This window comes from Macaca mulatta, chromosome 19 (assembly GCF_049350105.2).
Source record: "Macaca mulatta isolate MMU2019108-1 chromosome 19, T2T-MMU8v2.0, whole genome shotgun sequence".
Classification (NCBI taxonomy): Eukaryota; Metazoa; Chordata; class Mammalia; order Primates; family Cercopithecidae; genus Macaca; species Macaca mulatta.
Window position 1 is genome coordinate 934,009 of NC_133424.1, and position 17,640 is coordinate 951,648.

The 17,640-nt window shown below is 57.5% G+C and overlaps 1 protein-coding gene and 1 pseudogene across 11 annotated transcripts; one reads left to right on the forward strand and one right to left on the reverse strand.

The window, feature by feature from the left end:
• Positions 1,765 to 2,349, forward strand: VN2R207P (vomeronasal 2 receptor 207 pseudogene; annotated as a pseudogene).
• On the reverse strand, positions 3,276 to 16,039 carry PLPP2 (phospholipid phosphatase 2). Of its 11 annotated transcripts, none has more exons than XM_077978759.1 (7): positions 14,962 to 16,039; positions 13,597 to 14,546; positions 11,590 to 12,121; positions 11,040 to 11,317; positions 4,989 to 5,046; positions 4,249 to 4,425; positions 3,276 to 3,763 (listed from the first exon to the last, which is right to left on the reverse strand). In XM_077978759.1, the coding sequence occupies exons 3-7, from the start codon at positions 11,623 to 11,625 to the stop codon at positions 3,617 to 3,619; spliced, it is 696 nt and encodes a 231-aa protein (XP_077834885.1). In that variant the 5' UTR covers positions 11,626 to 12,121; positions 13,597 to 14,546; positions 14,962 to 16,039; the 3' UTR covers positions 3,276 to 3,616. The 11 variants fall into 11 exon arrangements, with proteins under 11 accessions (XP_077834885.1, XP_077834883.1, XP_077834884.1 ...); XM_077978757.1 differs by having other exon boundaries at positions 13,597 to 14,438; positions 14,872 to 16,039; XM_077978758.1 differs by having other exon boundaries at positions 13,597 to 14,456; positions 14,872 to 16,039.
• Between the last annotated feature and the right edge of the window lie 1,601 nt (positions 16,040 to 17,640).

A 17,640-nucleotide genomic window follows, 5' to 3' on the forward strand; every position in this document is an offset into this window, starting at 1 on the left:
CACAGTGAAACCCCGTCTCTACTAAAAATACAAAAAAATTAGCCGGGCGAGGTGGCAGCGCCTGTAGTCCCAGCTACTCGGGAGGCTGAGGCAGGAGAATGGCGTGAACCCGGGGGGCGGAGCTTGCAGTGAGCCAAGATCGTACCACTGCACTCCAACCTGGGCGACAGAACGAGACTCCGTCTCAAAAAAAATAAATAAATATAAATAAATAAATAATGTGGCCGGGCACGGTGGCTCACGTCTATAGTCCCAGCACTTTGGGAGGCCGAGGCGGGTGGATCACCTAGGATCAGGAGTTCGAGACCAGCCTGGCCAACATGGTGAAACCCCGTCTCCACTAAAAATACAAAAACTAGTCAGGCGTGGTGGCGGGCACCTGTACTCCCAGCTACTCAGGAGGCTGAGGCAGGAGAATCGCTTGAACCCGGGAGGTGGAGGTTGCAGTGAGCTGGGATCGTGCCATCCAGGCTGGGTGACAGAGCAAGACCCCTTCTCAAAAATAAATAAATATTGTCCCACTAAAAGTAAAGGTAATGACATTTTGAACTTAGGACTGTTTTCTCAGGCAGAGTTTTCCTTTTGTGACTTAAGATAAAATTTTTCAAAGAGTAGCATCATGATACCCACATGCACAGCACACAGACTTAACAGCCACTAATAGTTTGCCATGTTTGCTTCATGTGTTTGTATTATGAAATATTATAAGTTGCAGACATCACAAAATTTCACTCCTAAATACTTCAGTAGGCACCTATAAAAAAAGTAACCAGGCCAGGCGCGGTGGCTCAAGCCTATAATCCCAGCACTTTGGGAGGCCGAGACGGGTGGATCACGAGGTCAGGAGATCGAGACCATCCTGGCTAACACAGTGAAACCCCGTCTCTACTAAAAAATACAAAAAACTAGCCGGGCGAGGTGGCAGGTGCCTGTAGTCCCAGCTACTCGGGAGGCTGAGGCAGGAGAATGGCATGAACCCGGGAGGCGGAGCTTGCAGTGAGCTGAGATCCGGCCACTGCACTCCAGCCTGGGCAACAGAGCGAGACTCCGTCTCAAAAAAAAAAAAAAAAAAAAAAAAAGTAACCATGAAAGTGGGTGTGGTGGGCGCCTGTAGTCGCAGCTACTCAGGAGGCTGAGGCAGGAGGATCGCTTGAGCCTGGGAGGTCGAGGCTGCAGTGAGCAGTAACTGCACCACTGCACTCCAGTCTTGGCAACAGAATGAGACCCCATCTCTAAAAAACAAAGTACGTATGATTTCCTACAAAACCACAATCACGTATTGTAGCTCACAAGCTCAAATAATTTCTGCCTCTCATCAAATACTCAGGAGCTTTTCAAAAACCAATTAACCTCAGAAGGTAGGAGGAATGCTGGGCGACGAGGACATCGCCATGGAAAATGATATTTACATGGCTAAGAATCTGAGTTTCCTGTGAGAAACAACAGAAAAAAAACACCCTCCTTGTACAATGAGAGAAAATACTATTTCTTCCATAAAACCATAAGGGTGTGGGCAGTATAAACCTAAAATTAGGCACGTGAGCTTCCCCATAGCTCCGTGTGGGTGGAGAAATGTGTCCTGACTCCCAGCGTGTCTGCTCTCCTGGTGCTGGGACTCTGTGAGAAGTCCTGTGCCTGACACACTGCGTCCCGGCTTTTCTCATCAGATGCAGACCAGTGCATGCGGGGTCCAGCTGGGCAGCACCCAAACAGCAAGGGGCCACTGGCTCCCATAGCTGGGCCCTTCTGGCCTTTGAGGGCCCTCTGGTCAGCACAGCTCTTTCCTTCTCTGCTCTCACAGGTGTGGTGCCGGCGGTCTTTCTGAAGCATTGAGACTCCCCCGGGCCAAGTCAAGGCCGACAGCTGGACTCAGCTACGTCGTCTCCCTCACGCCGAGCTTCCTCTGCTCCTTCCTCTTCACTGGCTGTCCCGGCACGGCCACCTGCTCCCCAGCAAACCACACGAGTCGTGTGCACTGTAGCTGCGTCCAGAGACTTGCCTCAGTCCTCACTGTGGTCCTGGTCTTCAAGGCCATTGCACCTGGGAGGAGACTGAGGTGCTGGCTGGTGTCGGGGCACCTGGGTCTTTCCCGTTCGCTCGTGATCCAAGTGACTCTGTCTGCGGGGTCAGGCTGGCAACCTCTCCCCCATCCACTGCCAGAGGCTCACATTCTGAGCCCAGATACACCCTCGTAGTCTGCGTCCTGGGATACCTGAGCTCCTTGGCCCTGGGAAGCTTCAGTGTGACTTTCCTGGCCAGGAACTTGTCTGACATCCGCATGGAGCCAACTCCCTGACGTTCAGCTAGAGTTCTGCAGTGTCTGGGTCACCTTCCTTCCTTCCTTCCCGTCCGCCAAGGGCAGGTCTCCCCCATCTTGGCCCCTAGGGTGGGGCAACCAGGCTGCATCTTTGCCCCCCACCGCCCCCCACCCAAGTGCTACATTACCCTCACCGTAGGCTAAGGCCTGATAGGAACACCCTGCGGGGGCTGGGGACTAAGATAGGTTCCAGGTGCAAGTGAAACGCTGGCAGATACTTAAGTCACCCACTGTACAAAAACGAATTTACCCTTTACCCTCCATCGAAAAAGTAAGCTCTGTGTGTTCTGTAATCATTTCAGGGAAACCGGCCCCTGAATTACCCGTTTCAGAAGCGCGGCCCCCAGGTGCACGGGGGTTGACATGAGCGGAGGGGAGGGCTTCGAGCCAGAGAGACCAGCTTTGGGCCTAAAGGACACAGGGCTGGGCGAACCTGTGGAAGGGGCTCAGAAGGGGGCTGAGGCGAAAATCCTGTGTGTGATCCTTCAGGCCTGACAATAGGCTCTACCCAGCGGACCCCCCAGGGATACTGTCCTCCGCACCCAGACTCGGTGCCCAGCTGGTGCGAGGACCCAGGCCCTGGGTGGGTCCAGCCACGTGCTCACTCACGCCACGCTTAGCCCAAGTGCCTCCGTTCAGACGCCTCTACTAGGAACCTGGGGCAGAGGACTTCCAGTCCCTCCAGGGAGGCCTCCCCGGGGGAGGCTGGGCCCTTCCACCGGAGAGCCTTTTGTTTAGGGCCCTCTCCGCAGTGAAGTGTCCCCCGTGTGGGCTGATCCACCTGACCCTTGACCCCAGCGCTGTGCTGGACAAACGGAAGGGCCGGGCTTCCGTCTTCTCCCGTCACAGCAGGTGAGTGTGGTTGGCACCCGAGCGCCGCCCAGCCCAGCAGGGGAGCCCTCTGATGTGAGCAGCGCAGTCCCAGAATGGCCATAAGCAACAGAGGCGCTGAGACCACTTGTCAAACAGGTGTCCTATTTTACTAAAAACCACATGTACATTACATTTTACAAAACAGCAACTATCTGATCTCTCGGTCCCTTCCTTAACCACATAAACAGAAGGGGATATTTGGGGACCGATGGGAACAGGTCCCCCTCCAAATGCTGAGGCTACCCGGCACCCCCAGACCCCTGGTCCAGTGCAGGGCGGGGGCAGCAGAGCCAGCTCACTGCTGCCATCACCCCAGGGTTCCTGGAGCCCGTCCAGAGCCCTCAGTGCCTGACCAGGGCCAGAGGGACCACCCGGGTGGGCCTCAGCTGGACTCACAGCCGCTCCCTGCCTGGACGGGGTCCGGCCTCAGGAGGAGTGCGGGTACCCACAGTGGTTGTGGTCAGCCTCGCCCAGGGTCAACGTCAGTGACAGGCTGGGCTTCCGTTCCAGCTCCTCCTCCTTCAGACAGTGCTGTGGGGGTCGGGCTTTGAAGAAGTCTGAGATGTAGCGGACCTGGCAGAGCAGAGAGAGGTGAGAACGGGCAGAGGGCTGGCCAGGTACCAGGGACATGGGCATGAGCAGGAGGGGGATGAACAGGGTCCCAGGTGGGAGTGAGAGGCCTCGGTGGGCAATGAGAGGAAAAGTACCTGGGGTGGGAAGGGAGTGTACTTAGTGGAGGACCAGTGGGGAGCACTCGGGAGCCGACAGGCCCAGGGAAGAACTGCAGTAGGGCCAGGGGTCCAGGGAAGGACTGGGGTGCCCGGGAAGGAGACCCAGGGGAGGAATGGGGGATGCAGGGGGGTCCAGGGAAGGACTGGGGTTGGGGGGAAGGGGTCCCGGGGTGAAATGGGGGCAGAAGGAGGGGTCCCAGGGAGGACTGACAGGGACGAGGCCCAGGGAAGGACTTGGTGGGGCAAGGGTGCCCGGGGCAGGATGAGGGTTGAGTGGGGAGTGGTCTCTGGACAACACAGGGGATGGAGTTAGGGTTAGAAGCTCACAGTGAGGCCAGCCACCAGTGCCCCCTGCAGGAGTCCAACAAGGACATCGCTCCAGTGGTGTTTGTAATCAGACACGCGGGTGTAGCCCACGTAGAGGGCAAAGGCCACCAGGAAGAACTGGACTGTGGGCCGCAGCAGCCGTGCCCACTTCCAACAGAGCCGGGCCTGCACATAGAGCTGGGTGGGGAGAGGACGCGTTAGCCTGTGCGCCTGGCAGGCGCTCCCCTCCCACCGCACAGATGGCAGCACTGAGGCCTGAGGCAGACACCGGCCAGCCCAGGGCCTCCGGTTTTTTTTTTTTTTTTTTTTTTTGAGACGGAGTCTCGCTCTGTCGCCCAGGCTGGAGTGCAGTGGCCGGATCTCAGCTCACTGCAAGCTCCGCCTCCCGGGTTCCCGCCATTCTCCTGCCTCAGCCTCCCGAGTCGCTGGGACTACAGGCGCCCGCCACCTCGCCCGGCTATTTTTTGTATTTCTTAGTAGAGACGGGGTTTCACCGTGTTAGCCAGGATGGTCTCGATCTCCTGACCTCGTGATCCGCCCGTCTCGGCCTCCCAAAGTGCTGGGATTACAGGCTTGAGCCACCGCGCCCGGCCGAGCCTCCTGTTTTTATAAACAAATCAGTTAGCCCCCCATCACCACCACTACCCACCCATTTTACAGCTGGAAAAACTGAGGTCCAGGGAAGGGAGTGACTTAGCCACGGCTCCCCCGACAAGCAGGCCCTGGAGGAACAGACTCACCGCCAAGAACAGCATGCAGTACATCCCAAAGGAAGAGTGTCCCGAGTAGAAAGACAGCCTGAGGAAGGAGAAGGAGCAGGTGGCTCTCAGCATCTTCCAACCTCCCCCTTGTCCCCGCCCCTCCCACAGAAAGGAGGGTTCGACACGGAGGCTGCTGCTGCTAGATGTAGTCAAATCCCAGTAGCAGAAACTGTTCCCCTTTTCTGTTCCAGTTATCTGATAATGGGATACGAGTCTGACTGGGGCTGTGGCATGAGACGCCTCATCCGTGAAGACCCTGAGGCCTGAACCCAAAACCCAGGGCAGACAATCGTGTCTGGCAAGCAGGCGACACCACAGTTCCGTTCTCACTGTGTTTCTTTTCGGGATTTTCTCCCATCTGTGGACCTGAGGGAAGACTCCTTTCTATATAAATTCAAGATTCAGTGAAAGACATCAACGAAAGACAGAAAATAGAGCAAGAAACTTCAAAAGCAATTTTGAAAAATGGCCAAAAAGTCACCAATCAACTTTCTTGGGACTAATCAAAAGCTTGCAGCGACCAGACGACTTGATCGAGACAAACCGGCCGAATCTCAGAACAAACAGCTCTGTGGCGTCTTAACTCATCCTGGTCCCTCTCCCACTGCCTAGACTGGTGGTGGCCTGAGGATAACAGACTAACAGACCACATGCCCAGCACAGATTCCAAGAACAGACGTTACTTGCAACTGTGGACGGGAGTATGGCTCAAGGGCTGGCCTTGATCTCACCTGACTGGACGTTCTGCGGTGCTGAGGTACGACCTGGGGGACATCTGGAGGAAACATTCACAACACATTTATGATTCTCTGCTGCCTGGGGCCAGCGACAGCAGATGAGGCAAACAACAGACCAACCAAACAGAGCAGGGGAAAGGCCAGGGAATAAAACGCTCTGGGCGATGAGGGCTTGGAACCTAGACCAGAGCTGTGCAGGAGCTCAGGAGAGGCCTGCGAGAAGCTCTCACGTCTGGCTGCCTTCAGGCTCTGCACACGCAGGAAGCGAAAGCTAAGAGTTGAAAACATGCTGAACCATGGAAAGGCTGACCCCACATGCACACAGACCCTTCTACAAACTCTGGGAGGGTTTTGTGGGTTTCTTTGGTTTCAGATGTTGAAGGAAATCTCTGTCCTATCACGACCACTAGGCTAAAAGAATAGGAAGAAACGGCCCCGCGGGACAAAAATACAGACTTTGCATTAAACAAATAACCACTGCAACAAACAGCAAGAACAAACCCGGGGAGGGGGTAGGGTCATATTTCCAGAGCTGCTACATTATAATATTCTAAGCACCCAATTTAGGACAAAACAAAACAGGTTGGGCACGGTGGCTTATGCCTGCAATCCCAGGACTTTGGGCAGATCACGAGGTCAAGAGATCGAGACCATCCTGGGTAACATGGAGAAACCAGGCGCGGTGGCGGGCGCCTGTAATCCCAACTACTCGGGAGGCTGAGGGAGGAGATTTGCTTAAACCCGGGCAGGCGGAGGTTGCAGTGAGCCGAGATCACGCCACGGCACTCCAGCCTGGGCGACAGAGCAAGACTCCATCTCCAAAAAAAAAAACAAAAAAAACTACAAGGCATGTAGAAAAACATAGGTGTGGCCAACAATACATAGGAAAAAAAATCAATTAATAGACGTTGTCCCTCAGGACACCCAGATGTTGGACTTACTACGAACTTTCTTTCTTAAGAGAGGGCCTGACTTGAATTTCTGGGCTCCAGCGATCCTCCTGCCTCAGCCTCCCAAATAGCTGTGACAACGGGTGTGTGCCATCGAGCCTGGGTTCTAGACAAACACTTTTAGTTGGCCATTTAAAATATGTTCAAAGAAGAAAAGTAAAAATAAATAAATGAATAAAATGCTTAGAGAGCCAAAGGAATATGAGAACATTGTCTCATCCAACAGAGAATATCAAACAGAAGTTATAAAAGGAACGAAATAAAGATTTATCTGACATGGAAAATCACTTGAGAGGGGCTCAGTAGCAGGTCTGAGGAAGCAAAAGAGACAGTGAACTTTAAAACAGGTCGACTGGCCGGGCGCGGTGGCTCACACCTGTCATCCCAGCACTTTGGGAGGCTGAGGCAGGTGGATCATGAGGTCAAGAGTTCGAGACCAGCCTGGCCAACAGAGTGAAACCCCATCTCTACTAAAAATACAAAAATTAGCCAGGCGCAGTGGCGCACGCCTGTAATCCCAGCTACTCGGGAGGCTGAGGCAGGAGAATCGCTTGAACCCAGGAGGCGGTGGTTACAGTGAACCAACATCACACCACTGCATTCCAGCCTGGGTGACAGAGCAAGACTCCAACTCAAGCAAACAAAGAAAATAGGTCAATTAACAAAAAAAAGAAGAAAGGAAAAAAACAAAGAAAGAAAACAGGTCAATTAAGATTATTCGGCCGGGCGTGGTGGCTCACACCTGTAATCCCAGCACTTTGGGAGGCCGAGGCAAGTGGATCACCTGAGGTCAGGAGTTTGAGACCAGCCTGGCCAACATGGTGAAACCCTGTCTCTACTTAAAACACAAAAAATTAGCTGGACGTGGTGGTACATACCTGTAATCCCAGTTACTTGGGAGGCTGAGACAGGAGAAGTGCTTGAACCCAGGAGGTGGAGGCTACAGTGAGCCACGATTGCACCACTGCACTCCAGCCTGGGCAACAGAGCCAGACTCTGCCTCAAAAAAAGAGAATAAAAAAAAGAAAAAGATTATTTAGCATGAACAGGCTCGGTGGCTCACACCTGTAATCCCAGCACTTTGGGAGGCTGAGGCGGGAGGACTGCTCGAGCCCAGGCATTCGAGACCAGCCTAGGCAACATGGTGAGACCCTACTTCTTTTTTTTTTTTTTTTTTTTTTTTGAGACGGAGTCTTGCTCTGCCGCCCAGGCTGGGGTGCAGTGGCCGGATCTCAGCTCACTGCAAGCTCCGCCTCCCAGGTTTACGCCATTCTCCTGCCTCAGCCTCCCGAGTAGCTGGGACTACAGGCGCCCGCCACCTCACCCGGCTACTTTTTTGTATTTTTTAGTAGAGACGGGGTTTCACCGTGTTAGCCAGGATGGTCTCGATCTCCTGACCTCGTGATCCGCCCGTCTCGGCCTCCTAAAGTGCTGGGATTACAGGCTTGAGCCACCGCGCCCGGCCGAGACCCTATTTCTATAAAAAAATTTAAAAACCAGCCAGATGTGGTGGTGTATGCCTGTAGTCCCAGCTACTTGGAAGGCAGAGGCGGGAGGATGGTTTGAGCCCAGGAATTCGAGTCCTGGGCAAGATAGCAAGACCTCCATCTGTAAAAGAAAAAAAAAATTAAAAGCAAAACAAAAAAAAGACAGTAATGAGGAATTGAAAAAAGAAGGAATAACCTAAGCAAACCTAAACAAAATGACAGAGGTCCTTCCTTATCAGGAATTACATTGAATATAAATAAACTCTCCAATTAAAAGTCAAAGTTTAATTAAATGCCTTAATTCAATAAAAGATTAATATATAATGAAAAACACACACACACAAACACACACAAAGTAAAAAGTCAGAGATCTGGTTGGGTGCGGTGGCACACGTTTGTAATCCCGGCACTTTAGGAGGCCAAAGTGGGTGGATCGCTTGAGCTCAGGAGTTCAAGACCAGCCTTGGCAACATGGCAAAACCCCGTTTCTACCAAAAAAAATAAACAGTAGCTGGATGTGGTGGCACATGCCTGTAGTCCCAGCTACTCGGGAGGCTGAGGTGGGAAGATGGCTTGAGCCTGGGAGTCCAAGACTGCAGTGAGCTGAGATCATTGCACTCCAGCCTGAGCAACAGAGTGAGCCTCTGTCTCAAAAAAAATCAGAGATTGGACAATACATTAAAAAACATGGCCCAATCTTATGCTAGGTATGAGACACTTACTTTAGAGTCAGAGACATAAACAGGTTGAAAGTCCAGGAATGGAAAAAAAAAATATTATAAGCGAACAGTAACAAAAAGAGAACCAGAATAGCTATATTACTATCAGACAAAATAGACATCAAGACAAAATTGAGACAAAACTCATATATATCATTCTATGATGATGAAATGGTCAATCTATCAAAAAGATATAACAATTATAAAAGTAAATATACTAAACAACAGAATCCCAAAATACATAAAGCAAAAACTGACCGAATGTTACAGCATGGATGAACTTCAAAAACATACAAGAATGCACTAACTTATGCAAAAATTAGCCGGGCGTGGTTGCGGGCGCCTGTAGTCCCAGCTACTCGGCAGGCTGAGGCAGGAGAATGGCGTAAACCCAGGAGGCAAAACACATTTTTTTTTTTTTTAGTCTCATTCTCTCGCCCAGACTGGAGTGTGATGGCGTAATCTCGACTCACTACAACTTCTGCCTCCCAGTTTCAAGCGATTCTCTCCTTCAGCCTCCCGAGTATCTGGGATTATAGGCATACGCCACCATGCACGGATAATTTTTGTATTTTAAGTAGAGACTGGGTTTCAACATGTTGGCCAGGCTGGTCTTTAACACCCGACCTCAGGTGATCCACCCACCTTGGCCTCCCAAAGTGCTGGGATTACAGGTGTGAGCCACCTTGCCTGGCCCCCTTGCCATTTTTTTAATTAGAAAAAGAAAAAGAGGGGCTGGTCGTGGTGGCTCACACCTGTAATCCCAGCACTTTGGGAGGCCAAGGTGGGTGGATCACGAGGTAAGGAGTTCAAGACCACAGTGACCAACGTGGTAAAACCCTGTTTCTACTAAAAATACAGAAAAATTAGCCGGGGATGGTGGCAGGCACCTGTAATCCCAGCTACTGTGGAGGCTGAGGCAGGAGAATCGCTTGAACTCGGGAGGCGGAGGTTGCAGTGAGCCAAGATCGCACCACTGCACTCCAGCCTGGGCGACAGAGCGAGACTCTGTCTCAAAAAGAAAAAAACGAAAAGAAAGAAAAAGAAAAAGAGACAAAAGACCACATTAGCGTATGATTCCATTTATATGAAACATTAAGAACAGGCAAATCCGCAGACAGAAAGCAGGATGGTGGTGGTTGCGAGGCGCTGGGGGAGGAGTGACAGCTAATGGGCACAAGGGCTCCTTTTCCTTTCTTTTCTCTTCTTTTCTTTCTTTTCTTTTTTTGAGACAAGGTCTCGCTGTGTCTCCCAGGCTGGAATACAGTGGCATGATCTTGGCTCACTGCAGCCTCTGCCTCCCGGGTTCAGGGGATCCTCCTGCCTCAGCCTCCACAGTCGCTGGGAGCGCAGTGCACCCCATCACGGGGCTGGGACTGCAGGTGCACCCCATCGTGGCTGCTAATGTTTTGATTCATTGTAGAGATGGGGTTTTGCCATGTTCCCCAGGCTGTGGGATTTCTTTTTGATGTGACAAAAATATTCTGGAATTAGGGCGAGGAGATGGCTGCACAACATTGTGAATGTACAAAAAATGAATTGTACACATTAAAATGGAAAAAACTGTGAATTTTATCTGACACAAATTTTATTTCAGTTTTTAAAAAGGACAACAATTAGGTGAAAAATTTAAGGACTTATCAGTAGAGATAGTAAGAAGGTAGTACAGAAGGCGGTGCGCGGTGGCTCACGCCTGGAATCCCAGCACTTTGGGAGGCCGAGGCGGGCAGATCACCAGGTCAAGAGTTCGAGACCAGCCTGGCCAACATGGCGAAACCCTGTCTCTGCTAAAAATACAAAAATCAGCCCGGCACGGTGGTACACGCCTGTAATCCCAGCTACTAGGGGGGCTGAGGCAGGAGAATCTCTTGAACCCAGGAGGCAGAGGTTGCAGTGAGCTGAGATCCAGCCCGGGCAACAGAGCAAGACTCCATCTCAAAAAAAAAAGATAGTGCAGAAAAGGGCAGAGCGTGAAATTTAGGGGAGACGGAGACAGAGCTTGCTCCCCTCTGCCTCCCAGTGTCTGCAGGGCCCACGGAACCCTGAGGTCTGGCTCCTGCCCGACCAGCTGCCTGTTGCCTCCCAGTGTCTTCACCTCCCATTCCCCCCAAGAGTGAAGGCTGCTAGCCACACGCACCTGGCCTCGGTGACGTCAGCAGGGTTTCCCCTGCACACTTTCTCCAGCTGCACATACACCGAGCAGTTGATCCGGCTCCAGTCAGGGTCGCAGACGGCCAGGAAGTTGGGCCGCAGACGCCCGATCATGTACTTGGCCAGGTCTGTCAGAGACTGGCTCACGGCAGCCCCAAACAGGAAGGCCCCCAGCACCTTGTAGACGGCAGCCACGTAGTTGTTGAAGTCGGAGCGAGAATAGAGCCGGTCTGTGTACACCAGGTAAGCTTCCCCAGCCGAGACCTGCAAGTGGGGCAGCTGAAGGGCCTCAGGCCCGGGGGGGGGGGGCAGCCGCAGGAACCCTCACTCCTCCCCACGGGCCTCCCCAAAGCTGCTGGAGAGCTGAGGACTCTAAAGGGGGTCCTATTACCCACAAGTACCACTCGGGGCAAGGTTGTGTCCCCCAGCCCCCCACACACCTCCAGGGCAGGGCTGTGCCACCCAGTCAGGCCCCCAGGGTAAAGCTGTGCCCACCCCATCCCCATCCCCGCCCCTCTGAGCCCCTCCTGCCTTACAAGGACGACGGTGGCCGTGGTGGTGACCCCAGCCATGACCCCATGGGTGATGGTATCTGGACGGTAGGGGTACCGGATGGAGTCATCCCCGCAGTAAAATCCTCGCTTATACGGGGCGTTCACCAGCGTCAGGATAGCGAAGGGCAGGGAGGCTGGTGGGGAGGAAAAGCCTGGGAGCTGTGAGGTTCTCTCACCAGCGGGGCCTTGGGGCCCCACGCACCTGCCTTGGGGCCTTGGCCTGGAGGCCTCCCACCTCTGCTCCCACCAGACAGCAAGGAAGAGATTTTCCACAGCACGTGGGAGGCCCAAGTAACACTCCGTTTCCCATCCCCCTCAGACAAACACAAACTCCCCAGGCCCTCTCCCCTCACACCCTCACAGCCTCCTTTCTGCTGCTTGAACAAACCCAGCACACACCCACCTCAGGGCCTTTGAACAGGCACTTCTCTCTGCACGAAATATCTTTTTCTTTTTCTTTTTTTTTGAGACGGAGTCTCGCTCTGTCGCCCAGGCTGGGGTGCAGTGGCGCGATCTCAGCTCACTGCAAGCTCCACCTCCCAGGTTCACGCCATTCTCCTGCCTCAGCCTCCCGAGTAGCTGGGACTACAGGCGCCGCCACCACGCCCGGCTAGTTTTTTTATTTTTTTTAGTAGAGACGAGGTTTCACCATGTTCGCCAGGATGGTCTCGAGCTCCTGACCTCGTGATCCGCCTCTCTCGGCCTCCCAAAGTTCTGGGATGACAGGCGTGAGCCACCGCGCCCGGCCTTTTTTTTAATTTTTATAAGTAGCGACAGGGGTCTCATGTTGACCAGGCTGGTCAAAAACTCCTGGGCTGGAGTGATCCTCCAGCATCAGCCTCCCAAAGTGCTGAGATTACAGGTGTGAGCCAATGTGCCGGGCCCCAAAGTAGTTCTAACTTATGTGCCAGGCCCCAGAGTAGCTCTGAGTAACTTCCACTCTCAGTTTCATCTCCCCTCCCGACCGTCCACGCCAGCGTCACTCTCACAGAAGGAAAGGTTTGCTCTTTTTCCCTCTTCCACATGCAAATCCCATGTGGAATTACGCAGTCACGGGTGGGACACTGACATTAATTTCCCCCATCCACCCACTGGCACCAGGAGGGGCCTGTCGTGTTCAGGGCACCGTCCCCGGACCCTGATCAGGGCCTGGCCAGAGCGGATGTTTAATAAACATCTGTTAAAATCAGGCGGGACTTATTTTAACCTAAAAACTGGCCAGAGAAGTCAGGAAAAAACCAAGGAAGGGGCACAGCTGAGAGGCCTTTGTTCACACACCTGCCCCTTCATCGATCCTCATGACAGGCCACGGGCCAGCCACGTGGTGACCAGGACAGACCCAGCTCTGGCCTCAGGGATCAAAGATACATCTAAGAGCCACTTATGGAAGGTGTTGCCATGGCACTGGGGCTCCTGGGGGCCCTGAGTCAGCGATGGAGGACAGGGGCGGAGGGCAGCTCCCTATTCCATGGGGCAGGTGCACGACAAAGCCCGCATCGGCTACCCCAGAGACAAACCAAGGCAGGGCATCCTTTGGCCCAGCAGGGCAAGTACAAACGGGTGTGGCTTTTCTAAGTTCTGAATGTCAGCGGAGGGGCAGGGAACCACACACTCCTCCCCACATGCCAACGTCAAGGGCCCTAGGACACCGTGCACCTTCCATGCTGGCGAAGTCTGGGGAAATAATCCAGTGAAGAAAACAGAGGTCTGCCTCACAGAGCAAGAACGGTGGAGGGAATGCAGAATAGAATGGGCAGGCAGGGCACGGTGACTCACGCCTGTAATCCCAGCACTGTGGGAGGCCGAGGCCGGCGGATCATGAGGTCAAGAGATCAAGACCATTCTGGCCAACCTGGTGAAACCCCATATCTACTAAAAATACACAAATGATCTGGGCGTGGTGGCGTCCCAGCTCCTCGGGAGGCTGAGGCAGGAGAATCGTTTGAACTCAGGACACGGAGGTTGCAGTGAGCCGAGATCGCGCCGCACTCCAGCCTGGCAACAGAGCGAGATTTGAGAGAAAAAAAAAAAAAAAAAAAAAGAATGGGCAGCCCCGGGGCCTGGAGGCGGGACAGTGGCTGAAGAGGCAAGCACTGGGGCAGGACTGCGGAGAGAGCTGGGATTAAGAACCTGCGCAGGAGGGGCTGGAGCTGCTGTAAGGGCGGAGAGAGGCCTTGGAGGAGGCTCCTGCAGTTGCCGGCCGGGTGGAAAGTCAGGGTTACAAGATGCTGAGAAGGAGTCCAGCCCCTACCCACAGCTCTCCTGAGGCAGAGGCTCACACAGGTTAGCCTCCGTTTCCGACTTCCTTGCCCCAGCAACTCCAACTAGAGACTCAGATGGACGCCGGGCTTCCCTCTGCCTGGAAAGCTCTCCCTGGGGTCCCCAGGACAGACACCTTCTCTTCGTTTAGCCCCCTGGGAGCCTTCCCGCCCTCACACTGCCCTCATGCCAGCATCTGGAACCTCAGTGTTGACTGAACCGTGATGTGCGCGAGCTTCCAGAACGGAGGTGCACTTGGCCTGGCCACCACCCCTGGCACACAGCAGCTACACCCAACCCCATCTCGGCTGTGCCTCCCGCTGCTGTGTGGCCTCCCCCTGCTGTGTGGCCTCCCGCTGCTGTGTGGCCTCCCGCTGCTGTGTGGCCTCCCGCTGCTGTGTGGCCTCCCCCTGCTGTGTGGCCTCCCGCTGCTGTGTGGCCTCCCGCTGCTGTGTGGCCTCCCCCTGCTGTGTGGCCTCCCGCTGCTGTGTGGCCTCCCCCTGCTGTGTGGCCTCCCGCTGCTGTGTGGCCTCCCGCTGCTGTGTGGCCTCCCGCTGCTGTGTGGCCTCCCGCTGCTGTGTGGCCTCCCCCTGCTGTGTGGCCTCCCCCTGCTGTGTGGCCTCCCGCTGCTGTGTGGCCTCCCCCTGCTGTGTGGCCTCCCGCTGCTGTGTGGCCTCCCCCTGCTGTGTGGCCTCCCCCTGCTGTGTGGCCTCCCGCTGCTGTGTGGCCTCCCGCTGCTGTGTGGCCTCCCGCTGCTGTGTGGCCTCCCGCTGCTGTGTGGCCTCCCCCTGCTGTGTGGCCTCCCCCTGCTGTGTGGCCTCCCGCTGCTGTGTGGCCTCCCCCTGCTGTGTGGCCTCCCGCTGCTGTGTGGCCTCCCGCTGCTGTGTGGCCTCCCGCTGCTGTGTGGCCTCCCGCTGCTGTGTGGCCTCCCCCTGCTGTGTGGCCTCCCGCTGCTGTGTGGCCTCCCCCTGCTGTGTGGCCTCCCCCTGCTGTGTGGCCTCCCGCTGCTGTGTGGCCTCCCCCTGCTGTGTGGCCTCCCGCTGCTGTGTGGCCTCCCCCTGCTGTGTGGCCTCCCCCTGCTGTGTGGCCTCCCGCTGCTGTGTGGCCTCCCCCTGCTGTGTGGCCTCCCGCTGCTGTGTGGCCTCCAGCAGGTGACTCAGCACCTCCCTCACAGGCTGTTGTAAGGGAAATGTTTTCGTTATTTGCATGTTGCTTAGTACCTGGCATACAGAAAGTGCCACCTAAATGTTTAAATAAATAACACCATAGGTGCTCAGGAAATGGCACCCAGGCTGGCAGACACCCCACAGGGACTTATTGCTGTCACCTGGCCCCCCCTAAAAAGGGTCTCCTTTGGGAGTGAGAGGACTTGGCCCTGCTGTGAGATGGCAGAGAAGCAGGAAACACGTTGGTGGGGAGGACACCCCCAGGGATAGAATTCCGGGGCCACTGTCTGTTCAGCCACAGAGCAAACACTCGGCCTTTGTTCCCGGGACCCTGCGGGAGGGGGGCCTTCGCCCCATCTGCCCGCAAACCCGCCGGACAGGTTTGGTTCTCCCGGCACCCCCCCAGCCTGGGACCCAGACTTTATCTCCAAGCGTCTCCCCCGCCTGAGCCGGGAGGGCGGCTGGACCTCCCCGCACTGCAGAGGTTCGAATCCCACCGACGCACTGGGTGCCAGGGTCGAGGGAGCGCCCACCCCAGGGGCGGAGGCGCGGACCCACCTCCCGGGCCCGCCGGGGCCGCCGCCCGCGTGAATCACCGCCCAGGCCGGGCGGGGCGGGAGGGGAGGCAGCGACTTCCTGCTGCGGGGGCGGGGGATGCCGGTCCCGGCTCCCCGGGCCTTTCGCGACCCCCAATCCCCCGGGCCTGGGACGCGGGGACCCCGGGGCCCGGGAGGGCGCGCGCGGTGGGGGGCGCGGAGGGAGGTCTGGGCCTCGGAGGGACCCGGGCGTGCGGCCTCCCCGTTCCCCTGCAAACTTGCGCGGAGCCGGGGGCGTGTCCGTCCCGGGAGGGTCCCCCCCACGCCCGGGTCCCGCGGCTCTTACCGACCAGTAAGCACAGCACGTCGAGCAGCACGAAGACCCACCTCCGCTGCATGGTCCCCGCGACCCCCGACGCCGGTCCCAGCGCGTCCCGTCGCTTCCCGGCCCGACCGCGGGGTCACGTGGGTGCGGAGCCCGCCCTGCGCGGAGGGGAGGGGAGGGCCGGGGAGGGGAGCGGCGGGGAGGGCAGGGGCGGGGAGGGGAGGGCAGGGGAGCGGCGGGGAGGGGAGGGGAGGGTCTGGCCGGGGCGGGGAAGGGCAGGTAGGGCAGGGGAGGGGAGGGTCGGGCAGGGGCGGGGAAGGGCAGGTAGGGCGGGGAGGGGAGGGGAGGGTCGGGCAGGGGCGGGGAGGGGAGCGGCGGGGAGGGGAGGGGAGCGGCGGGGAGGGGAGCGGAGGGGACGGGAGCGGAGGGGAGCGGAGCGAGAGGAGGGGAGCGGAGGGGAGGGGAGGGGAGCGGCGGGGAGGGGAGGGGCGCGGAGGGGAGGGGAGCGGAGCGGAGGGGAGCGGAGCGAGAGGAGGGGAGCGGAGGGGAGGGGAGCGGCGGGGAGGGGAGGGGAGCGGAGCGGAGGGGAGCGGAGGGGAGGGGAGGAGCGGGGAGGGGAGCGGAGGGGAGCGGCGCGGAGGGGCGCGGAGGGGAGGGGCGCGGAGGGGAGGGGCGCGGAGGGGAGCGGAGGGGAGGGGCGCGGAGGGGAGTGGAGCGGAGGGGAGCGGAGGGGAGGGGAGCGGCGGGGAGGGGAGGGGAGCAGAGCGGAGGGGAGCGGAGGGGAGGGGAGGAGCGGGGAGGGGAGCGGAGGGGAGCGGCGCGGAGGGGCGCGGAGGGGAGGGGCGCGGAGGGGAGCGGAGGGGAGGGGCGCGGAGGGGAGTGGAGCGGAGGGGAGTGGAGCGGAGGGGAGCGGAGGGGAGGGGAGGGGAGCGGAGGGGAGCGGAGGGGAGGGGCGCGGAGGGGAGTGGAGCGGAGGGGAGCGGAGCGGAGGGGAGGGGAGGGGAGCGGAGCGGAGGGGAGCGGAGCGGAGCGGAGGGGAGCGGAGGGGAGCGGCGCGGAGGGGCGCGGAGGGGCGCGGAGGGGTGTGGCGGCCCCGGAGCTTGGACTCTGCCCCCGCCGGCCCGCGGCGCCGAAAGGAGCGGGTGGGGGAGCGTTTGGGCGCCACGGGGCCCTCGTCCGCCTGGAGTCCCGGCCCTGACCCGGGTGTGAGGCCGACAGAGGCTGGAGGTTCCCGCGGGTCGGGCCTCGGAGCCCCGGGGGACGTGGAGAAGGAAGACGCGGGACCGGCAGGGCCGCGGGGAGGACGGGTCCCCCCACTTTCCTCCTCAGGAAGTGGCAGCCGCGCTGTGCACCCCGAACCCCCCGAAAGCAGGAAGCACCTTCACGTTGAAGGGGCGACGCGGCTTCATTGGAGGAGTTTGTTTCCTCCTCACACAGAATCCTGCCCCGGCACGTGAGAAGCTGCAGTTCCTCGGGACCCACCTGGCGACGGTGTGGGTGTCCCCGGCGCACCTGCCCTCCCGCTGCACAGAACAGCACAGGGGCGCCAGGAGCGGGGGACCCCACGAAACGGCGCCGGGGTCTGTGCCCCCACCGGGTCCTGGGGAGCCCTGAGCTGAGGGTGCCTGGGGATTGAGGGCACCCACGCCAGGGAAACCGAGGCCCAAGGGGCCCACACTGGGTCCTTTCGGCTGGGACCACCCGGGAGGCCTCAGGAGTGTCAGGCCCACGTTCCCGGAGTCCAGCC